At 29.6% G+C, this 21222-nt stretch overlaps 1 protein-coding gene across 1 annotated transcript; it reads right to left on the reverse strand.

The window, feature by feature from the left end:
* Nucleotides 1-271: 271 nt before the first annotated feature.
* LOC121113948 (prohormone-3) lies at nt 272-15580 on the reverse strand. The gene is made up of 4 exons (XM_040707766.2): nt 15201-15580; nt 8517-8640; nt 3826-4061; nt 272-1351 (listed from the first exon to the last, which is right to left on the reverse strand). The coding sequence occupies exons 1-4, from the start codon at nt 15360-15362 to the stop codon at nt 1217-1219; spliced, it is 657 nt and encodes a 218-aa protein (XP_040563700.1). The 5' UTR covers nt 15363-15580; the 3' UTR covers nt 272-1216.
* Between the last annotated feature and the right edge of the window lie 5642 nt (nt 15581-21222).

Genomic DNA, 21222 nt, shown 5'->3' on the forward strand with positions numbered 1-21222 from the left:
ACTCGATTCAAACGAATGCCAAACAGAAAGAAATCGACTAACCAGGCTGAAAGTTGGCGTGTGTTCTTCTAACTAAACATAACTTCGATACGCACCAGTAATGCCATTTCTCGGACTTTTCACGGACTTTTCAAAAAACACTAGTATTAGTAAAGCAAAATTTGCCTTTTAGCCGACGGTTTATTACTCTGGGTAAATCAGGGTACCTTAGACACTTAAATAAATACAAATAGAACCTTGCATATTAATTTGCTAAATAAAACCAAACAAACAAAAAAAGATATTTTATTGAAAACTAAAGAGAAATATAATATTAGAAAAACAAAAACAGATCAACAAATAATAGTAATCGTTTACAAAAAAAATACATGGTTATGCAAATTTTTTCTTCTTTTAAAATAAATATGACAGATATGTAACATGTATTTGTTTTGTACAATTATAATAATGGTTCAACAATCTAACAATTGAGACTTCTTTTTACTCATTGCATATAAGAAAAAAACAATAATGTTATAAATATAATTTTTGTACCAAATTTCTCCAAATATTTACAAATAAAAACCGAGGAGAAAGGAAAGAACAAATAAAATAATCCATGGCTAAGAATGTTTTCTTTAATAATAATATTCTATTTATTTTACAAAGCTTCTCTAACTACTTGATTTCAATTTTTTTTTTAAATACAATACATTTATAAACTTATAAATACTTTGAAAGAGAGAAGTTACAATCAATAAGACAATGATTTTTTTTGTAAAATTTTTGTACAACCTATGAAGTGCTTATTATTGGTTTGTTGCATTTATATATACGTTCTCTATATATATAAATGAGTTTGTTAGAAGATGAACGAACAACCAAAAAGAAAAAAAAATAACTCAATCAAAACACATTAAAATTTATAATAATAATAGTCTTAAAATTAATAATTTACACAACTAACAAAAAAAAATTCCGTACAATAGTTTTCATATGATTTCAATTCTTTAAGATATAATATATTTTATAGGGAGGAAAAAAAAAAAAGACATAGAAATTAATTTTAATTATAGTATTTTGTTTTATAAAATATTTATACATTTATGTAGTAAGTAGGAGTTGATGCTCTGGGGGCAAAGCTTGCTAAGGCTTGCTCCAGGCATTGTTTTTTTTTTGTAGTAATATTCAAGAAGTAGTTGTGGTAATACAGATATGTTTAATTCATATTTGTGCTTTATTTGAGTCGGAGGAAGTCATCGGGATGACCTGAGATCCTCTTTTCTCCTGCTGTATGCTCAATTGCTGATAAAACTTGAGATGTAGCCACGGGACCGATGCAGGTATCTGGGTCCATGAAGTATGTGCATACCTATAAAAGAAGAATATATTACTTTAAACGTGTCTTAAGTTCCAATGAAGGGCTGTAAGTACAGGCTGGTGACAATAAATTTGAAAACGAACAAACTAGATGGGGTAAAATCAGATTTTTTTTAAATATTTGAAAGCTACATTTAATTATAATTATAATAAGATCTGCCACACCTCGTCCATACAGTGTCGAAAGCTTTGGCAAGCCCGGGCTACCTCGTGCGGGTCCAGCTTTGCTATTGAACTGGTTCTGGTTTTACAATTTTAATTTATATTCCCTGGATGAATGGAGTACCCAAAGGAGACACAACATCTTCAATGAAGACAGTGTACCGCCCTACAATGCCAAAAAATCGTAGGATGTCTTGGTCACAATATTTACTCACTTTTGGAGGTGGGATTTTTGGCCTGCAATCATCCCCGAATTGAAACCATGTGATTTCTATATCTGGGGGAGAGTCAAGGATGAGGCCTCTGTCAAGTATCATTCGCCTGTGGAAGCCTTGAAGAAGTCCATTACCCATACAATGGCAAAGTCAATGTTTCCGGTGCTGTATGACTCAGGTTATCAAGAGAGGCAGATCTCATAATAAATAATTGAATTTCATTCAATTTAGCTTTCAAATAATAAAAAAAATATCGTTCTACTCCGTCTAGTTCGTTTGTTCTAAGCCATTCAATATTTATTTCAATTTATCTGTACCAACATCTAATGTTAATTTCGTCAAGTTACGTCACATTGAAGGTGGATTACAACCAAAGATACCACTTGTCGGGATTTATCCCAAGATCTTGGTATATTGACGTTACGTTAGGGGTGATTTGTATAAAAATGTCAAAATCTTGGGATTTTATACATACAACAATTATAAATTGATTCCTTTGGTTTGATAATATTAATTAATCTTCAAACTTTGTTTATCTTAAGCATTAAGAGTTCAAATCGTTCTTGTTTCGTTTGAGTTTAACTGCAGCTAAACAATATATCAGAAAGAACAATGGAACATGCTTGAACTGGCAGCCTTTGTATTTTTCAAGAAGTCCAAAGATAGGCTTAAAATGCATAAAGGAAATTATTTTATTCACTTATCAACATATATTATTGATGGTGAAGAAGAGTATGAAATAAAAGTAATTCAATTCATATTTATATTTTGTAAACGCTAATTATCTTTTTCTTGGGATTTCAGTGTGTATTTGTGGGATTTTTAAGGGAAATCTATGTATACTATAAAATTCTGAGTAGCATGCCTGGTTATAACATCTGTAGAGTTAACATTTTTGTAAGAGAAAAAACAACGCGAGGGAAAGGGTGAGCGAAATATATTGTAATATTGAATTGAGACCCGCCTGAATTTCAGCCTGTTGTATGGTTTAGGGGGAAGAAAATGAATTACTGCTATGAAGAAAATAACTTTATACATTTTAAATCGCTTTAATCCAGGGATAATATTGTAATTATCTTTCAATTCATATATATTTCTTTTATTATGTTTTTTTAAAATAATTGACATCCAAAATAGGGCAGGATACTTTCTCCAAAGGGAGAAGTTAACACCGCAACGACATATTAAATAATAATAAAAAAACAGCTCACTCAACACACTTCTTTCCTTTTCTAATTTTTAAAAGTAATTTTTCAAAAAAAAAAAAAATGTCAACTATGCACATCTATTATCCATATACACAAAATACGTGTATAAATAATTTGCAACTACGACCTTTGCATGCCATAGTCTTCTAACCTAAAAAACTCTACCTATAAAAATGAAGCAGTTTTGTGATTTAAAATATGTTTTGTTTGTAGGGGTGAAAATACTATGATAAATTAAATTTTGAACGAACAGAAATAACTAAGGTTGCTTTTTCTCTCCCCTAAACATTTTTTTTAAATCACTTAATGAGACATAACCTTTCATAAAAATGTTTTTTCCGTCTTTTTCTCGCCATTGTTTAGCAAAAAAACATTTGTTGACAATCGGATGAAGGAATAATTAGAATTTTAAAACCTTAAGCTTTGTGATTATGTATTTTTGCTACTTTAAGTGCAATTTTCAGTGTCTACAAAGTATTAATTAGAGTATTTTGTTGATATTCTGCAAAGAATACATTAATGTAATACTCCAAACTCAATTTTAAGAAAAATCATTCTAGCTTTTTTTTTTGTTGATGGACAACAAATGCATTTTGAATGTCTATTAAGTTGGAGTTAGTCTTCTACAAAGATATGTATCTTTGAGTCAATACCACTCTAAATATAATTAAAACCCCATATAATGTTGATTTCTTTTGAGAATACTGTTACTGAATAATTTAAAAATAGTATTGATTATGATAAAAACCGGTTGTATATGTATATATATGAAGTTAAAATAGCAGAATCATGTGATTCACTTTTAAATGAAGAGTAAAATAATGAAAGAATAAATGAGGAAAGTCCTCGTAAGGAAAAGCCTTTCATTTTTATTGACATACCTTCTTGGGCTGACTTCTAGCCCTCCTCTGTAGCTTACAACAAAGACCACGATTGATATTACAGTCACTGCTTGTTCTACAGTCCTCGCCTAACTTTGCATCTCCAGGAATTGGAGCTTGGCAACTGCGAAATCCATTTGCAGAGTCCAAACATACAAATCCAGATTCGCAGTCATTGTCACGATAGCATACTTCTCCTTGCTTCTTTCCCCAAATTGGTAGACAAATTCCCATATCTATTCAAATATTAGGACAAGGATATATTAAGAGAAATATAAATCACTTTTTTGTAAAGCAATTTTTCTTTCATGACCTAATGAATATATAATAATATTTCCTTAATACTTTTTAAGGAGCGTAATAAAAAAATGGAAAAGTTAAATTATCAGGTTCTTTGTCATAATGCATATATGTACTTAACAGGCCTTTCTCTTTGTTATATCTTACAGGATATCCATGCACTCATTTTTTCTATTTTTAGGACTAACTAAGGGTTATTTTTTAGAGTAGGATAGTTGTGAAATAAAAGAAAGAATCAAATAAAATAAAATATATTATATATAATTATTTTTTGGGGGTAAATCTATTTAATTGGTATTATTCGAATAATAATACAAATTGTTTTTTCTTATAATTCCTCAAGAATCAACAATATTTTTGGGCTCCAAGGTAGTATTTTTTGCAATTCAACAGTACAACTAGAGGACTGGTGTGTATTTTAGATATTGGAAGGGTTCTTTGATGCTCAGGGAAGGAGTGGTGGAAGAATTTATCTTGCCAGAGGGACCAGCAGCCCACAATCCGTAGGTAAGGGTGTATTCTAGCTTATTAGAAGGTGTTCTTGGTGCTTATAAATCCGGCAGCGGTGAAGTTTAAACTGCCTTGAGGCCCACGTACTTCACCTGTACGTCCCGAGAGCCAGTGTATATTTTGGGATATTATGCTGAAGAAAAGGGTGACGGAGAAATTGAACTTGCCTCGGTCCCAGAAGTTCACCTACACAACCCATCGGTTGGGGGTATTATAGAACATAAGAAGGGTTCCTTGGTCGGCGGTAGAGTTTAATCAGTATTTTGGACCATTACTTCTATCTGTACAATATGAGAGTCTGGCTATATTTTGGGATATTAGGAGGTTTACTTGATGCTCAGGGAAACGGCTACGAGACTGTGAATATAGTAACTACTTCCTCATATTGTGACAGAAGAGTGCCTATTAGTATACTCATTCTCATAAAACCAACATGAGAATAATTCTTAAAATTTTACGATCTTTATTTTGTTTTATATTAATCAGAAGAGTTCTTAATTAATTTATATTCTTAATGTCCCGGACAACGCCAGGCAAATCTATTCATGTAGTAATGAAATATAAATTGCATATGTTTTTGAAATGAAGTTAACATTATTTATAGTGGATATTGCAATGAAGATATTACCTCTTTATATTTTCATAATATCCTTAATAATAAAAAAAATTGGGGGGAAAAAATGGAAGAACTTAAATGAAAAAAACCCTTTGATTAAAACATATTGAAAAAAAATATTCCAATTCAAATTTGATATGAAAAAATTTAATAAATGATAAGCAATAAAATTTAAAGTCTTTAACAAAAAAAAAGAAGAAGATGAAGATATATTTCTTTCCCCTATTATCAATAGTTTCATTCATAATTCCCTTACTTAAGCAAAAATATAATTGCAGAATGAATTAAAGTTTTCTTTTTACGTATATGAATGCAGATATAATATATTTACTCGGGTGATAGGATTGCACATAAACATGTACATTACACTGACCAACACAATTTTTCTTGCATGGGGTTTTTTAAGTGAAGCTAACTGCATGTTTGGTGTTGATTCCAAATCTGTCATTAGTTTTTGGCTACCACATCAAGTTTTTGAACAATTATTTTTGAAAAAATACTACAACACATACCAAAAATCCTTAATTAAGGAGAGAAAAATAATACATTATTTTTGTTTTAAGTGGTTTTATTGACATATTGGCTACTGATTTCAATGTGTCACTTGTTGTTGGTTATCACATGAGGTTTTTGAACTATAGGTTGATTAAAAGGTCTTATTTTATTCCATTCTAATCTAGTGATCCTTGTCAGCTCTACTGTTCCAGTAGCAAAGGAAACAAGGGTATTTTGTCTAGTCTCTTTGTTGACCCAAAAGGATGTACAACATTTTTTAAATCCACAAATATTAACCACTGGTGACGGCGGTATTTCAATCATTCAAGTACTATGTTGATGTTTCCATACTCCTCATTCATAGAGACTAAGTGTCTGATAGAGATACACCCATATATGTTACCATTGTGGAGTAAGACACACTTTAAACTTGTTTTTGAGCTATCAATAAAGAGTCTCCACTCACTTGAATGAAACGCAGGTAATCCCATAGCCATAACAAGCTGTTTAATGTCACTACAGTATACAAAGAAATGGTCGGAATCAAAGAACTTCTTCAGTTCTAAATCTGTGTTACAATAAAATGTGACACTTGTGCCCTGACTAAGCATGTTTTCGCTCTTGCAGTCTTGAAGCCAACAACTCAGCAGATTGTAAACTCAAATCTTGAATCAGGTCATTCAATTCAGATTGACTATACAGAGAAGGTTGACCAAATAATGAATGCAATGGAGTGTAATTTGCATCTGCATCTTCTTCATGATCATCATCGACTGAAGTATGTGCTTCCTCATCAATATATTATAACTTGGTGAAAATAGGAACAGGTATTTCGGCCGAATAAGGAACTGTGTGTATTGCAGAGGAAGTTCTAGGATATTACATGTATCACTTTTTTTTTTTTTTTTAAATCCTTTAACAGTTAGAAGACAGAAGTGAAATCATCTAGGTGCTTTGTTGTTTCTCCCCAAATCATCGGCACACCAAATTTGAGCTTAGCATTTCTTCCTAGAGACCATGATCTCAGAGTTTCGAGACAAACTGTACATATTATGTGGGGGCCCATTTTTTGTCTTGGTCTTCAAGAGGAACTTTAAAATAAGCAAGATACACACTCCTAACGGAGGGAGTTATGTTATGTCTTTGAGATGATAAAGTGAAGCATCCACAGATATAGCAGAATATATTTGACTAGCTACAGCATTTTCTTCTCCTTGTGGATGTAGACACGGCTACCTTATACAGATGCGTTTGGATTTCGTAAATAGCTATGATTGTGATTTAAAAAAAGTTTAATAATCTCCTTCGTTTAATAAATCCAAGTGAGAACAACACAAGAAAGGGCATCCAATGAGAGTTACACAAGTATCGATTGTATTAAATAATGGATATATTGATTGCTAAAGAAAAAACTGGCGCACACCGAGTTATATATTAAAACACAGTAGGTACTCGAGTCATAGAGAAAGAAAGACATACAAGCAGAACAGGAACACGTGGTATCATTATAAGCTTTTAATGTATACATCCACGAATATTAAATATAAGCTTATTCGGAATAATCAGCCCAAACTCTATAAAAATACGTTAACCACTTTTATTTGAGTTGTAATAAGTATGATCTGCCGGTATGGTAAAAAAAGAAAGACAATCTGAACGTGGTAACTCTGACAATTTGAAAAATATTTCCAAAAAGAGCAGCATAGCTATAATGACGTTTCATAATATTAGTTGTGAACAGCCATGTGAGTAAGGAAATAAACTTATGATGCGACGATTCCAAAAAATAATATCCCTATACCAATTCCGATGGCGATTTTGTACTGTTTTAAATAATAGTTCGAAATACCAATTTCCTATCAAAAAGCGTCTACAGAATTATAGTTTAAGAGGGAGAGGCTTGGTTTTTGGATTTTTTCTGAAAAAAACATTTCAAATATACAATTTGATAATGATTTTTTTTCTCGAAAATCCACGACTATTCACAAAAAAAAGTTTTGGAATTTTTTTTTTTTTCAAAAACTCATGGCAATGCACAAAAAATCCAATTATTTAAAATAAAAATTTAAAAATCTGGAGCTGTTAACTAAAGAATTAATTTTTTAGAAATTTTTTTTTAAATATCCCCACTTATTTAAAAACAAAATTCAAAATTAAATATTTTAAATTAAAATTAAAAAAAAAAAAAAATTAATATTAAATTTTATGTGAAAATTTTTCAAAAACACATAGTTATTTATAGAAAATTAATTTTTTTGGAAAAATAATTTAAAAAATTGAAATAAATTTCAAATATTAAATTTTTAAAACCAAAAATTTACTACTATTATTATTATTTTTTTTTGAAAATTAAATAAAATAAAGTTCAAGTTTGCAACTACAATGTGTCCAACTCTAGGCTTATCTCACATTTTTACAATGATATGATTTACTTTATTATTAATTAAGGATAATCGCATTTTGTCGTGGAATATGAGTATGTAAAGATAATCTGTTAAATCCTCTAGAAATGATCTCAACTTCTCATTCAATAATACCTCTCTTCCTGTAGGTGTGGAAGAACATTATATACCCTTTTATTTATCTCATGAAAGGCTGTACTTAATGAAAAAAAAATACAACAATAGTGGGCGAAAGCTTTCTCCCAATTTATATTTTAAGGGTAAAAATAGAAAGCTTTTTGAATCAAAATAAATATCCAATTATTTTTTGTTATGATTAACTAATCAACTGTTTTCTGAATGCATCATTAGTTAGTTACTCAACTTACTTTCTTCAGCATCCACACAGACATTTCCATCACAGCAATGTTCATTTGCTGTACATTTTCTTCCGGAACAAGGATCCTTCACATCTAGTTCCATCTCTTCCTTAATTGCCTCATCCCTTGGCATCTAAGAGTGAAAAATAAATAACATGCTTTAATCAATGATTTAAAGACGGAAAAATGGATTTGATATAAAAAACTCATAACTTACTACATATATTGTTTCATTTGTATATTTTCAAAGAATTAGAAAAGAAAAATGTATCTAAATATAAATTATATATTAAGAGCTCTAAGTATATAATATATATTAAAGAAGAAAGATTTATATCTCAAGTGGAAAAAAGGGGAAAACAAAATGACGCCGATAGACTTGCAATGATCTATAATTCAACGGGTCATTAAAGTCGAACAAAAATGAAATTGAATACATTCTTTCCTTTTGATGACATATTTTTGTGAGATCGCTGAGGATCATTTTTTTTTGTGTATAAGTAATTTTACTATGAGATCGGCCCAGACCAAGCTTAGAATTGTATTCATAAAGCTTAGATTTTCGAAAAAAGCAATATCGTAAAAAAAGTTATAGAAAATTACTATTTTTATCCAATACACGACCCCCCACCTCCACTCCTTTTTCCCCCATATATATCTTTTATATATAATATATATACATACATTGTATATAAAATATCCGTGTCAAGTACAGATCAGGATCCATAAATGAAAGGCAATGAATAAAAAATAGGAAGTCGTCATTGTTTCTAGTTTGTATGTACTTATGTAAAAATCTCAAGCCTTATTCTTGAAATACTCTGATTAATCACTTCTTTATCCATACACCATAATTTGAGGATACAGGCAAACAATAGACCAATAATAATAATAATCTAACGTTGAGTATTACACGTTCATAAACGAACTACTTACACTTATTAAGTACACACTTAATAAATAAAGATAATCTCGCAAATATCGGATTGTTTTGTAATCTTTTTATACTTTTTATTGTGTTCAAAGTAAAGATAGGCAAATAAGTTGTTTAATACGCTGAACATAGGTAAATATGAAGTAAATGCTTTAGTAAACTTTACTAAAATAAGCAATACCCCTTTCCTTTTTTTTTGACCAACATAATTTTGTTTATACTATTAATTTAATGTTTAGTTTTTTTTTTAATAAAATGAAGGAGAAAATTGAATTAAAACAATTGTTTAATGAATGTCTTAAGTAATTAAAATAACTTTATTTATTTATTGTTTAGACGTGGATTCGGTCAAGGCTTGAGCCCAAAATTTCGCCATCAGAACCTCATTTTTCAAGCCCGAAAAACCCATGGCCTAAACCTTCCAGACCTACATTTATTTCTAATGGAAAATAATTATTTTACAACTAATCGATGACGTCATTTTCGATTTGACAACCTGTAAGAAATAAGCTCAAGTTGACATTATTGATTTTTTGTAAGTGTCACACATACAAATATCTCTCTTAGATTGTATTTGTATGGTAGATTTCGTATCGACATACGTTAAACATCTTAAATGTTTAATCAACCAAACTTCAATATTAGAAATGGAAAAAATAGCCGTAAAAAGTCATAAACATAATCAAATAAGTTTATCAATATAAAAAACCTTATAATTGATGTACTTTTATTAAACTGTTCAAATGCGTCCGGAGTGACAGATTACCTTGGTATATAAACAAACACGCAACCCTTGACATTTTATTTCTAAATAAACGTCCATAGACGACATAGAAAACCAATCATGTTTGTCTTTCTAATCACTGTGGGGAGTAGAGCAAAATCTATGTATCTTATATATTCACAAACTTTTTGAGATTATACAATCATAATCTTCAATCCCCCAAGAAGATTAATGAGATATTCCTGTTTGTAGATATAATATGCAAATATCATCTTTGTCAAATGTATATATATGAGATATGTATTTGAAAAAGTTTTCAAAGAAATATAGAAACCATTTTGCTCAATATGTTTGAAACAATCGATTTTTTTACAAACTTTTTAACAATTTTACATCCTAATGTATTAAATGTTTTCATATTCAAACTAAAATAAAATCTATCATATTTTTTTTTTGTACAAATCGATAATAAATAAAAAAGATTCCTTTTTATTTTCATTGAAATTATTTTGTATGTATATTAGGGTTGGATTTTGGTTTGCAAATCATAAGGCTCTTATAATTTTTTCATTAAAATTCGATCTTCACAAAAAAAAAAAAAAAAAAAAAAAGTCTTGATTGCTTGTTATTATCTTTGAGTTTTAAAAATAAATGATAATAAAAATAAGAGCACTAATATCTTGCAGGTTACAAACATGTACATACGTAAACTGAGATTTTGACCTTTTTCATCTCTTTTAATTAATATATTTTAATCATTACTTTTTATGGGAAAATTGAGGATTCATTGATTGCAAACGTGTTTTTCTATTCAATTATGTAAAGTAAATTGTACTTTATTGTATAAATTGATTTCTAATTAATTAATGATTAATTTGTGTGGTGATGGGTTAGTTAATTACATTAAGGCTTGCAACTGTAGGGGATGTACTTATGATGAATCAATTTACCTTTAGTTGTCCTTCATCTAAATTATTTCTTAACAAGAGAATTAATCAAATAGAAAAATCATTTTTGGTACTTGTCATTCTTAATATAAGGAATCATCTATTCATGGAATTTCATTAATTATCCAAATACCTGAATGAATAAATAATAAAGCTTTTCATTTGGAATAATGTATGCACATCCAAAGAACTTGGAGTCAAATATTACTCAGGGGTAATAGGGATAGCTAGCCCTTTTTAGCATATTTAGTTAACAATATGTTTAAACTAGGGATGCAGAGTCGTAGTTATTGACTACATATAACTAATAACTACCTATAGTTATAAATTAGATCTATATTTATAGCCTCTAGAATAAAATGACTCAATATCACTTAGAGGCTATAAAATAATAGATTAAAAATTTTTGTGGGAGTCAGAGTTGGACTCGGAGTCGGGGATTTTATTTACCAACTCTACAGCCCTGGCTTAAATGAAATAAAACACTCACATACCTCAAATAGCCCTTGCTAAAGATACTCTAAGGTTAGATGAGACGATAGAAAATAACTCATTCATTCTCGATTAAAATTTCCCACTCTTAATATATGTATTTGTGGACACTTTCTTATGAGTCTCTCTAATCATTGCTAATGCCACACCATTATAGGTGGAATTTGCAGGAAAGTGCTAGGGCATTGAAATTTGCAAGAAATCGAAGGAAACCAACTTCCTAATGCATCAACATGTTTCGCTCTATTTGTTATATTCAACTTCCCTCGCTATTTCTCCCTAGCTATTTGATATATTTTTTATCTATATTTTTTAACTATGTAAAAAAATAAATCTTTTTTGAATATTTTCTTGAACCTTTCTATAGATAAACTATATTAAATTTGTATTTCGAAGCCCATATATTATCAATATTTCATTTTCTACCTGAATAATAGATGTGCACATACCTACATCAGTCTAAATTGTCTGTTTTATCTGATATAATTAATATGTAAACTTTCTTCAAAGAGACTATATCAAATCAAATATTCCATGTTATAAAGCAGTATCTAGTATATTGCTCGTAAAAACAAATAATCCTTCTGTAATAATTAATTATAATTACGAAATGTTAATATATTTATAGGATAATTATTATGTAGTTTTTTCATGTGAGTATATATTTAAGGCTGAATAGTTATGATAAAAGAAATATTGTAGTGAACAATATATGTATATGTTAAAAATTGTATCCTGACATGTCGTGTTTGAAGTCTTGAAATACATATCTACATATATACCTACATACATGCAGAAATTTTAAAAAGAATAATTCAGGGCTCTTCTTATGTGTGTGGTTATATTGAAATATTGGGAGTTCACATTTGTGGATAGTTTGAAATTGATTGTTTAAATCTAATATCTGATTTAGGTATAAACTAAAATATTAAAATTACCTTTCCTTTACCTCCTACTATGAATACTTTCTTGAGGTTCTTATGCATCTAAGTGCAAAAAGGATGCGTATAACCTTTTTTAAATATGATTGTTTGTACAAGAACAATTTAAGGCTTTTTGACTTTGTATCCCATCCAAATTTCTATTAATTTGTTTCTTTAAATTATCATGCCCATAAAAATAGGAACATCGTATTTACAATGGCTATTTAATATTGTTTTATATTTCTAGCTGCTATATTAGGCTGAAAAAAAAGTAATGTCGTATTCCCCGCTCTTTATTGTCGTGTGTCGAGTATGGAAGTCTTAAAGGAAGAAATTCGCCATATTTTACATTTTTATTAGCTGAAAGGGAAAAAAGGCGTCGAAAGCGACTAAAAAAATGTATAAGGTCGATACTCTTTCGGTTCGTGTTGCATAATAGTGGATCGAACATTTTTTCCCCCGCTGAATTCTGCCCTCTACTGTGATCAACTCAACTGTTTGAAGCTGGTGATCGAACAAAAGCGGCCACCATTATTAAATGGAAGACCACAAGACATCATGAAGACAACACCTGGCCGTACAAATCTTTAATACCGCACCAGAAGCTCTGGGAGCTTGGATGGGAAGTTCTTATGCATTCACCCTACAGTCCTGACGTGGCACCAAGGGACTACCACCTGTTCTTGGGCAATGCGCTTAGGGTTACAAATATGGGCTCAATTGAGGCCTGTGAAAATTGTTTGTCCAAGTTTTTTGCCAATAGGGAAAAGGGCTTCTACGAAAAAGGTATTATGATGTTGGATTCTGGTTGGCAACGTGTTATCTAACAAAATTGGGCATATTTGGCTTAAATCAGATGATTATAACACTTTTTGTAAAGCATTGAAATATTTGCGAAAAATACGAAATTAGTTTGTTCCCAACCTTTAATTATTTCAGCTAGAAAGTAGGAAATAATGACTGAACGATAATAACTCTTATTACGTTCTAAAAAAACCAAGAAAAATTAGAAATGAAGATAAATCAGGAATTTTTTTTCAAAGAGGAACAAAAAAGTCCTGAAATATCAAAAACATTTAAAAAAAAAAGTAACAGAAAGTTATATAATCAATGCAAATTATGTACTCACATTCTTACATCTTTAGCATATGATGATAATTATGAAAGTTGCTAAAATGTGCATTTCTGAAATGAAATTTATATCCCAATAATAAAAAACACTTTAATTTGCATAAATGGTGGTTGGAAACTAAGTCAATCCAATAAAAGTTAAATTGAAGAAATGGAAAAAGAAAATTACTTTGTTTTATAACCCATATTTGAAAAAGGTGAATGGATATTATAGAAGATACATTGGGAATGGAGATACATGGGTATAATTATATAGATTATTTTAACTTCATTCCGTTTATTTGCAAGCATATAAATTATACAATTCCTGGTGATCAATCCGTGGATATCTTATTTGCATTGATTCAATGTTAATTAATACTTATCAAAAATGTTTGAGATATTTTGATTTTTAAAAGACGAAAATCATTGGAGTATTTTTTTAACTTATATGATTTAAAGTATTTAGTATAAAATTTTGCTTTGTATTTTAAGTTGTACTTATTCATAGAACTGGTATAATTCTAACTCATTCGGTCCAACTTCGATTTGGACTTCCTTTGTTGTAAAAATCTTAATCTCGTTCTTCGCTTCGGTCGACTTTTTGAATTTCTGTATGGACTGAAATATTAGTTCAAATTGATTTAGACAAAATTACTTAAGACCAGACCAAAAAAAAAACAACTCAGTTTAGGACCAAATCATATACTATCTATACTATCATTATATAGTACAATTTTTATAGTGATAAAAAATGATACTAAAAAGTATCATCAAGACTTCCAACAACATTACCCCATTTATGTAAAATTAAATTCTTATGGATCTCATTTCAAAAGGTTAGATCAGAGACCGGTTTATTTAATTGCAATTTATTATGAGGTGCATAGTAATATATAAACTATTTAATTAGTACTAGTACAAATATAATAGGAAAAACTCTCCAGGTATCTACATAAAAAAAGTAATGAAATAAATAGCAGTATTCTTTTTAATATACATATATTATATTTAAATCCCTTACTTATGTAAACTGCACACATACCATGTATCTTTAGTTACATAGAAAGAATTTTATTTAAGCCAAATATTGTTCGCCCAGCTAATTTATAATTACAAAAGATATACAGGAATATATTACAAAAACAAGTAAATTATAGTCACGAACTCTTGTTCTATGTATATGAAAAGAACTAATTGGCCTTCACTTTTAGTTGAATTTTGTGGAGTTTTTTTTATCAAAATCCTCTTGAAAAATATTAATTTGACAAGGTTTTATTAATGAAATTCTTTGAAGAAGTAAAAAAAATGTATGTGCTTTCACATTTAATATTTGTTAAAATATAATTTTTGATCTTTTTAAGGATAATTTTAGTTAAAAATCTTTCTTTGAAAGATGTTGAATATTTAGTTGATGGAATTAAAGGTATTAAAAAATACATTTTTACAACAGCAAAAGAGAAAATGACAGTATTCCACCCCCGCCTTTTTCGTTTTTTTGCATGACTTAAATTTACACAATATACATTTATAAGACGGAGGAGGACTTTTATTTATTTTTACCTTTTGAGCGACATTGAATATTTCCTTCCCATATCCCCCCAATCCTCCTCCACCAAAGCTATTGAGAAGGGATGGATTGAATCGATTGAAAAGACCACCCCATGCCGAAACAGAGGATGAGAAAACAAATAGACACAAAAGATACGGCACTAACATAGTCATTGACAAGTGAGTGCTAAAAAAATAACAAACAAAAAACAACAACTCCTACGAATCAATGCAAATTCTTTCTCTTTGTGTTTTTCTTCTTCTTCTTCTCTTTGTTCCCTTTTCCAAAAGGAGAAAAAAGTATGAGGAAAAATCTACTCTCTCCTTTCTACCCTCTTTTCTCTTGAATTGCTTATGTACAAATGATACTTGGAAAAATAATTTAAGCAAACAAATAGAAAAAAAAAAAAAAAAAAGAGTTAAGAAGCGGGTGAGAGGGAGAAAAATGTTTTACACACTCATATATATATATATATTTCACAAAAAGCCCCTTTAAAATCCTTAGTGAGGCAGGTAGGGCCTCATGAACGTCATGAAGAAAGTCAAGACTCAAATTAGAAAGCACCTTTCTTTTGGCCTCATGGTAGTCCTCTTACTACTACCAAGTTGTTTATACTTCTTGCAACATCATGAATATTTTTGTCTTGGGGGGAAAAGACCCATGTGATGTGTGATATCTATGTACACCTTATAAAAACTTCCATTGTCCCCCACAAAGATAATCTTACTTCATATAATGAAGCAAAATTTGAGAGAAATAGAAAGGACACTCCTTCATTATATACCTATAATACATTGGGTTCTCTGATTGCAATTCTAATTTGAAAGAGTAAAGTTTAATACTTTGAAAACAATTAATTCTACGCGCGGTAGAACTATAATTCTCGAACCTTGTCTACGATTAAACTACGATTTCCTTTATTCAATTTGTGACACTTAATTTGGGCATCATATGGCATAGAAAAACAAGTATATCCATCCATTTATAGCTATTTCATTGTAAAATTGAATTTTTGAAGCTTGAAGTGTAATTTACAGCGCGTATTAAAGATTAATCATTAATATTTGTTGATATAAATTGTCGATAATAATTCTTCAAAAGAATACAGATGCAATCCAGACTCATTCTAGCCCTTTTTTTGTCTACTGACGAACCGCTTCCAACTTTGAAATACGCATAGTTAAATTATGGAAATATTAAAATAAGGGATGCAATTGTGTAAATACATATATTATTACCTAAGAGGCCCAGCAATTTAAATTTTTGTACATTCCTCTTCAAATGCCAATGCACCCATGAGAATTATATACAAAATTACATTTAGTATACAAAAATGTGTATGAGCAGAGTAGTAGTAGACTTTAATAAGTCATCATTTAAAAAATTCCTTGCAGCAGCTATTCTATATATTTGAATCCCCCCACCTAAAATTTATATATACAAAGTATATATTATTATGTACATTGGCAAGAAAAAGTTTGAATTTTTTTTTTTTCGTCATTTTCATCAATGTTAATGACTTTATGAATATTTTTTACTTTAAGCGGATGTAAATTATTATGAAAAAAATAGATCCATAATTTTTTTATTAATTATTTTCTCTGTGAAACCCCACCTGTTTTGGAAAGGCTTAATTTCATATGAAATATTTCTCCATGGCAAGTATGAGAGATTGGTAGTTAATTCCTTCAGAATAGTTATCCTTCTATCCTGAAGGCGCAATCCATTCTATCTGGACAGAGATTAATTGGAAGGAAGTTTATTTATCAAAAAGACAAAGACCAAAGTATATATTCATGCTCTGCAAAAAATTATTGAAAAAGAAAGAAGCTTCTCACATTTTATCTATTATGCAATGGCTAGCTCAATCTCCTGATTTGAACCCGATAGAGCTATTGTAGGAACAGCTAGACAGAAAATTTTGGGAAGGTTGCCCCACAAGAAATGATTTTGAAGAATACTTGGAATTATATCACACCTGACTATCTTGAAAAAGTACCAGCAAGAATGGCAAAAGTATGTGCAGCAGTTATAGCGGCAAAGAGAGGATTTTTTGATGAAGCTAAAATTTAATCAAAATACTTTTTTTTTTTACAAATAAATGTTTATACCCATATTGACCCTCAATTTTTCTTCATTTTAATAGCTTAACTACTTTTTTACCAAATGATAAAGTCATAGGTAGATAGCAAAATAAGTGAAATTCTATTTTTTGCCAAACTTTTTCTTGTCAGTGTATATTGAAAAAACTGATTTTGTAATAATTGTTTTGTAGGATTATTGAATATTTGGTTTTTCTAAAGAAGAAAAAAAGTATTGAATACTTGTCTCAGATACTATTTTTCTTTCCACACAAAAAAATATTTTTTTCATACATGGGTGAATGGACATAATTATACATATACATTAATTATTTTAGCAATTATGGATTCAGTTGCAAAAACCTTTAAATTCAGGCTGATATAGCACATATTTTTATCTATCTATGTAATACTTGATATATACAAACTATGATGTATTATATTCTAGGATGAGTGAATGATATATAATTCACTCGAATACTAAGAAAATTGTGCGTTGAATACTTTTTCTTTCCATAAAAGTTCATATTTTAAGAACACCCTTATCTTAGACTCAATGGATAAGACTTGAAACACGACTTGGACACAAAAGCTAGCTTATACTAAACTCAAAAAAGCATTAAAACTATGAACTTTACGTCAATTAAAATTATCGAATTGATATAAACTTAAAGGAAATCTGAGGATTCGATAAACATATTCAAAAACTTGAACATGTCAACAAAGACTAGAGACTTGACTTGAACTTGTAGCAAAAGCTTTTTTTCCAACTCTGATACAAATTTATTTTTTATCATATAGATTGTCAGATTTCCTCTGATTCCATGTATACAAGGTCCACCAAATTTTTTAGGATCGGTACGTATTTAAATGTCTCTCGCTTTGATTCTGCTTTCACATTATTGGTGGTTCAATTTATAATTTTTTGTTCATTTTTTTTTCTCTAAAGTGAATGACTAATTTACGAAATAACAAATCATCGAGCTATTATCTATCTATGGTGCATAGGAAGAAGTTTACAAGTTACTATTGGATTTTTATTACTTAAGGGTCCTCAAAGTGATTAAGTGTACCATTAGTTACACCATTTAGAGGTTCAAAAGACCAATATCGACAAGGAGAGGATGACATCGACGAGGAACCCATTTGTAAACTGTGTGAGAAGGAGGGGTTGGGACCATTTTGAGTAAAGACCTGGATTTGATTTAATTTAATGTTGTTCTTGCATTTGTCATTTAATAATCAACAATCACATCCCCACGAAAAAGTGATTCGTGATTGAATGTGTTATATAAATTATGGGACACCATTTATAATGTATATTATGTAAGTATATTGGATATTATCTTCTTTTTGCTATTTAAACATTCAATAATTCAACTTATGGTTTTTATAATTGTGTTTTTATCTTACTTTTTTATGGTCCCCATTTGTGTACTGTACACTTATCAAACCTTATCAATGAGTAAATGAGATGAAACAAGTATGATTATGGAATTACATAGTACATTAAGGTATATCTTTGTGTAAATACAAATCAAAAGGAACATACCCAAATGTCAACAACTCTTGATATTACGCCCCTGTAATTAATACCGTTTCATCTGCATTGATTATATCTCTTCTTCAAATCAATCATGTAATGAATGTAATGTTTACAATTCTGCCATAGGAATAAGGGTATCAAAAGTAATACACAGTTAATGTTATATTACAAGTAGAATTAAGCATGTATTATTTATGATAATGCATTGAGAAATAGTTCAATGCAAAGCTAAAAAAAAGTAACAAAACGCGGATGTTAGGTTGAGGAGAGGTTCCTCACTATGATAATGCTTCTCCTTCACTACAAGGTATTGTTTTTGAGATACAACATATGGCAGAACTTTATAATTTTTGCTCGTGATCTATATAATCTTTTCTTCATCTTGCAGAATTTAAATTGTTAATTCAATTGAAAGGGTTGACTCATTGGTGTTGCACTAAAAATTAGTTTAGTATTTTCAACGGTCCCTAGTGGACAAAAAGTATTATCGTAGTCAATTATACTTGATCATGTGGTTATTGTTTTGATACTTGATTTAATGCTTTACTTTAATGTTTCCCAGGACAATTGGATTTATAATTTGTCAAATTGTAACCTCTGGAAGATTTATTTGTGATAAAAAAAATGTCAATACTTAAAAAGAAGAAAATTAAACATAATTATGATTTTGTTGCAAGACTTTCTATACTTTACAACCTAAGAAAAAATCGATAGAGGCATTTTTTGGAATATTCTGAGAAAATGATTTAAATCAAAACACATACATGTACTCCCAATGTTTTTAATGTATGTATACGGTGTGGTTCATTAAAATATGAAAACTCTGAGTTTCAACTCCAACCAAAAAACCTACAAATGAATATTTAAATACCGAGTTTTCCGTTTAAATTTATACTCTTTGAATTTTAACCTTCAACAAGATATAATTTATTAATAACAAAAGGTGTCGTCGAGGGAGTTGACATCAGGGCTATAAAGGGCCAAAAGTATCAAAATAGAGTTGGAAAGAGCTTAAAAAACTCCTTCAAAAGAGTCTTGAAATGAAGGAGATATGTTTCTTTCATTTCTCGTGTCAAAAGTGGCCTCTCCACCCTAAAAAAGGCTCTTTCCATTCACTTTTTTTTATAGCTCTCTAGGCAGTCTGGTGTGAAATAGTGAGATCCCAGTGACTTAAAGGGAATGGCCTGGGCTATTTTCTTTAACTCATCCGAGTACAGTTTGGCCTATTTGACAGAGCCCTTCCTCCTCTCCAACGTTCTGAACTTGCTGACAGCGTAGATGATGGTACTGGAGACGCCCAACTTCTTGGAGTGTACAAACGGAAATTCATTGATCACATTCAAGCGTCATTTTCTCAACTAGTACGTAAACTTATTTTATTTAGTCTTTTTTTTTGTAAATAATTGTTAATGCTTTAATATATCGAAATATTAGTTAATTTCAATCACACAACCTTCAATAAATTAGTATTGAATTAGTAAGTGTTCAGATTTTAATGGACCAATTGGTACGTGTATTATTTTTTTTTTTTGCTTTTAAAAATAATTGCTTCAAATAATTCTAAAAACATTTTTTTCAAATATTTTCGCAGAATATAAATTGGTTATATTTAAATTAACATATTTATCAGGGCCAAACAAGACATAGTCACGTAATCAAATAGATAATTAGAATTTTTGGTGAAAATGATATAGGAAAAGGTAGCATAAAAAATTATAGTCTTTCTATACACTTTTTAGAAATAACTTTTAATTTATAGGACAGAGAGTTTTTTTTTGTGGAAAGGGAGGTGCAAGGAACAGCATTAAGGATTAATGCTTCTTATGTACCATTATTATGTTTCTATCACCAGTTGACATTATTATTTGGTAATTTTTCTCTTAGGTTATTTATTTTTCCTTACAAATAGATCATGTGACACGTATTTGTTCATATAATTAATTATATGTAAAATATTTTCTATTGCCGATCAAAAATATTTATAAAGAATGCATCATTTTTTTTGATTATGAATTGCATTTAACTATAATATACCTAAAGCAAATTGATACAATAAATCATTGATTATTTTTTTCTTAAATACAAAGCAATATTAATGAACTAAAATATGGACACAAGAATTTTTTTTAACGAATTCGTAGCGTATATAGCGGTACAGCCGGTAATGAGTAAGTGTAGATAGTTTCAATCATAAAGTTGGGCACATTAATGAAAATATGTTGTTATTATCCAAACGAGATATTACAAACAGAAACATATATAACAGACAGAAATAAAAAGGTTGGAGATTGCAACTTTGATCTGAACCAGTCATGACACTTCAGAAATAGACCGGTCTACCGTGACAAAAGTGGTCAATACTGCTGGGAAAAGTCTATTAGGCTTGAAGAGATACCGTTCTTGACT

Source organism: Lepeophtheirus salmonis, chromosome 1, assembly GCF_016086655.4.
Source record: "Lepeophtheirus salmonis chromosome 1, UVic_Lsal_1.4, whole genome shotgun sequence".
NCBI lineage: Eukaryota > Metazoa > Arthropoda > Copepoda > Siphonostomatoida > Caligidae > Lepeophtheirus > Lepeophtheirus salmonis.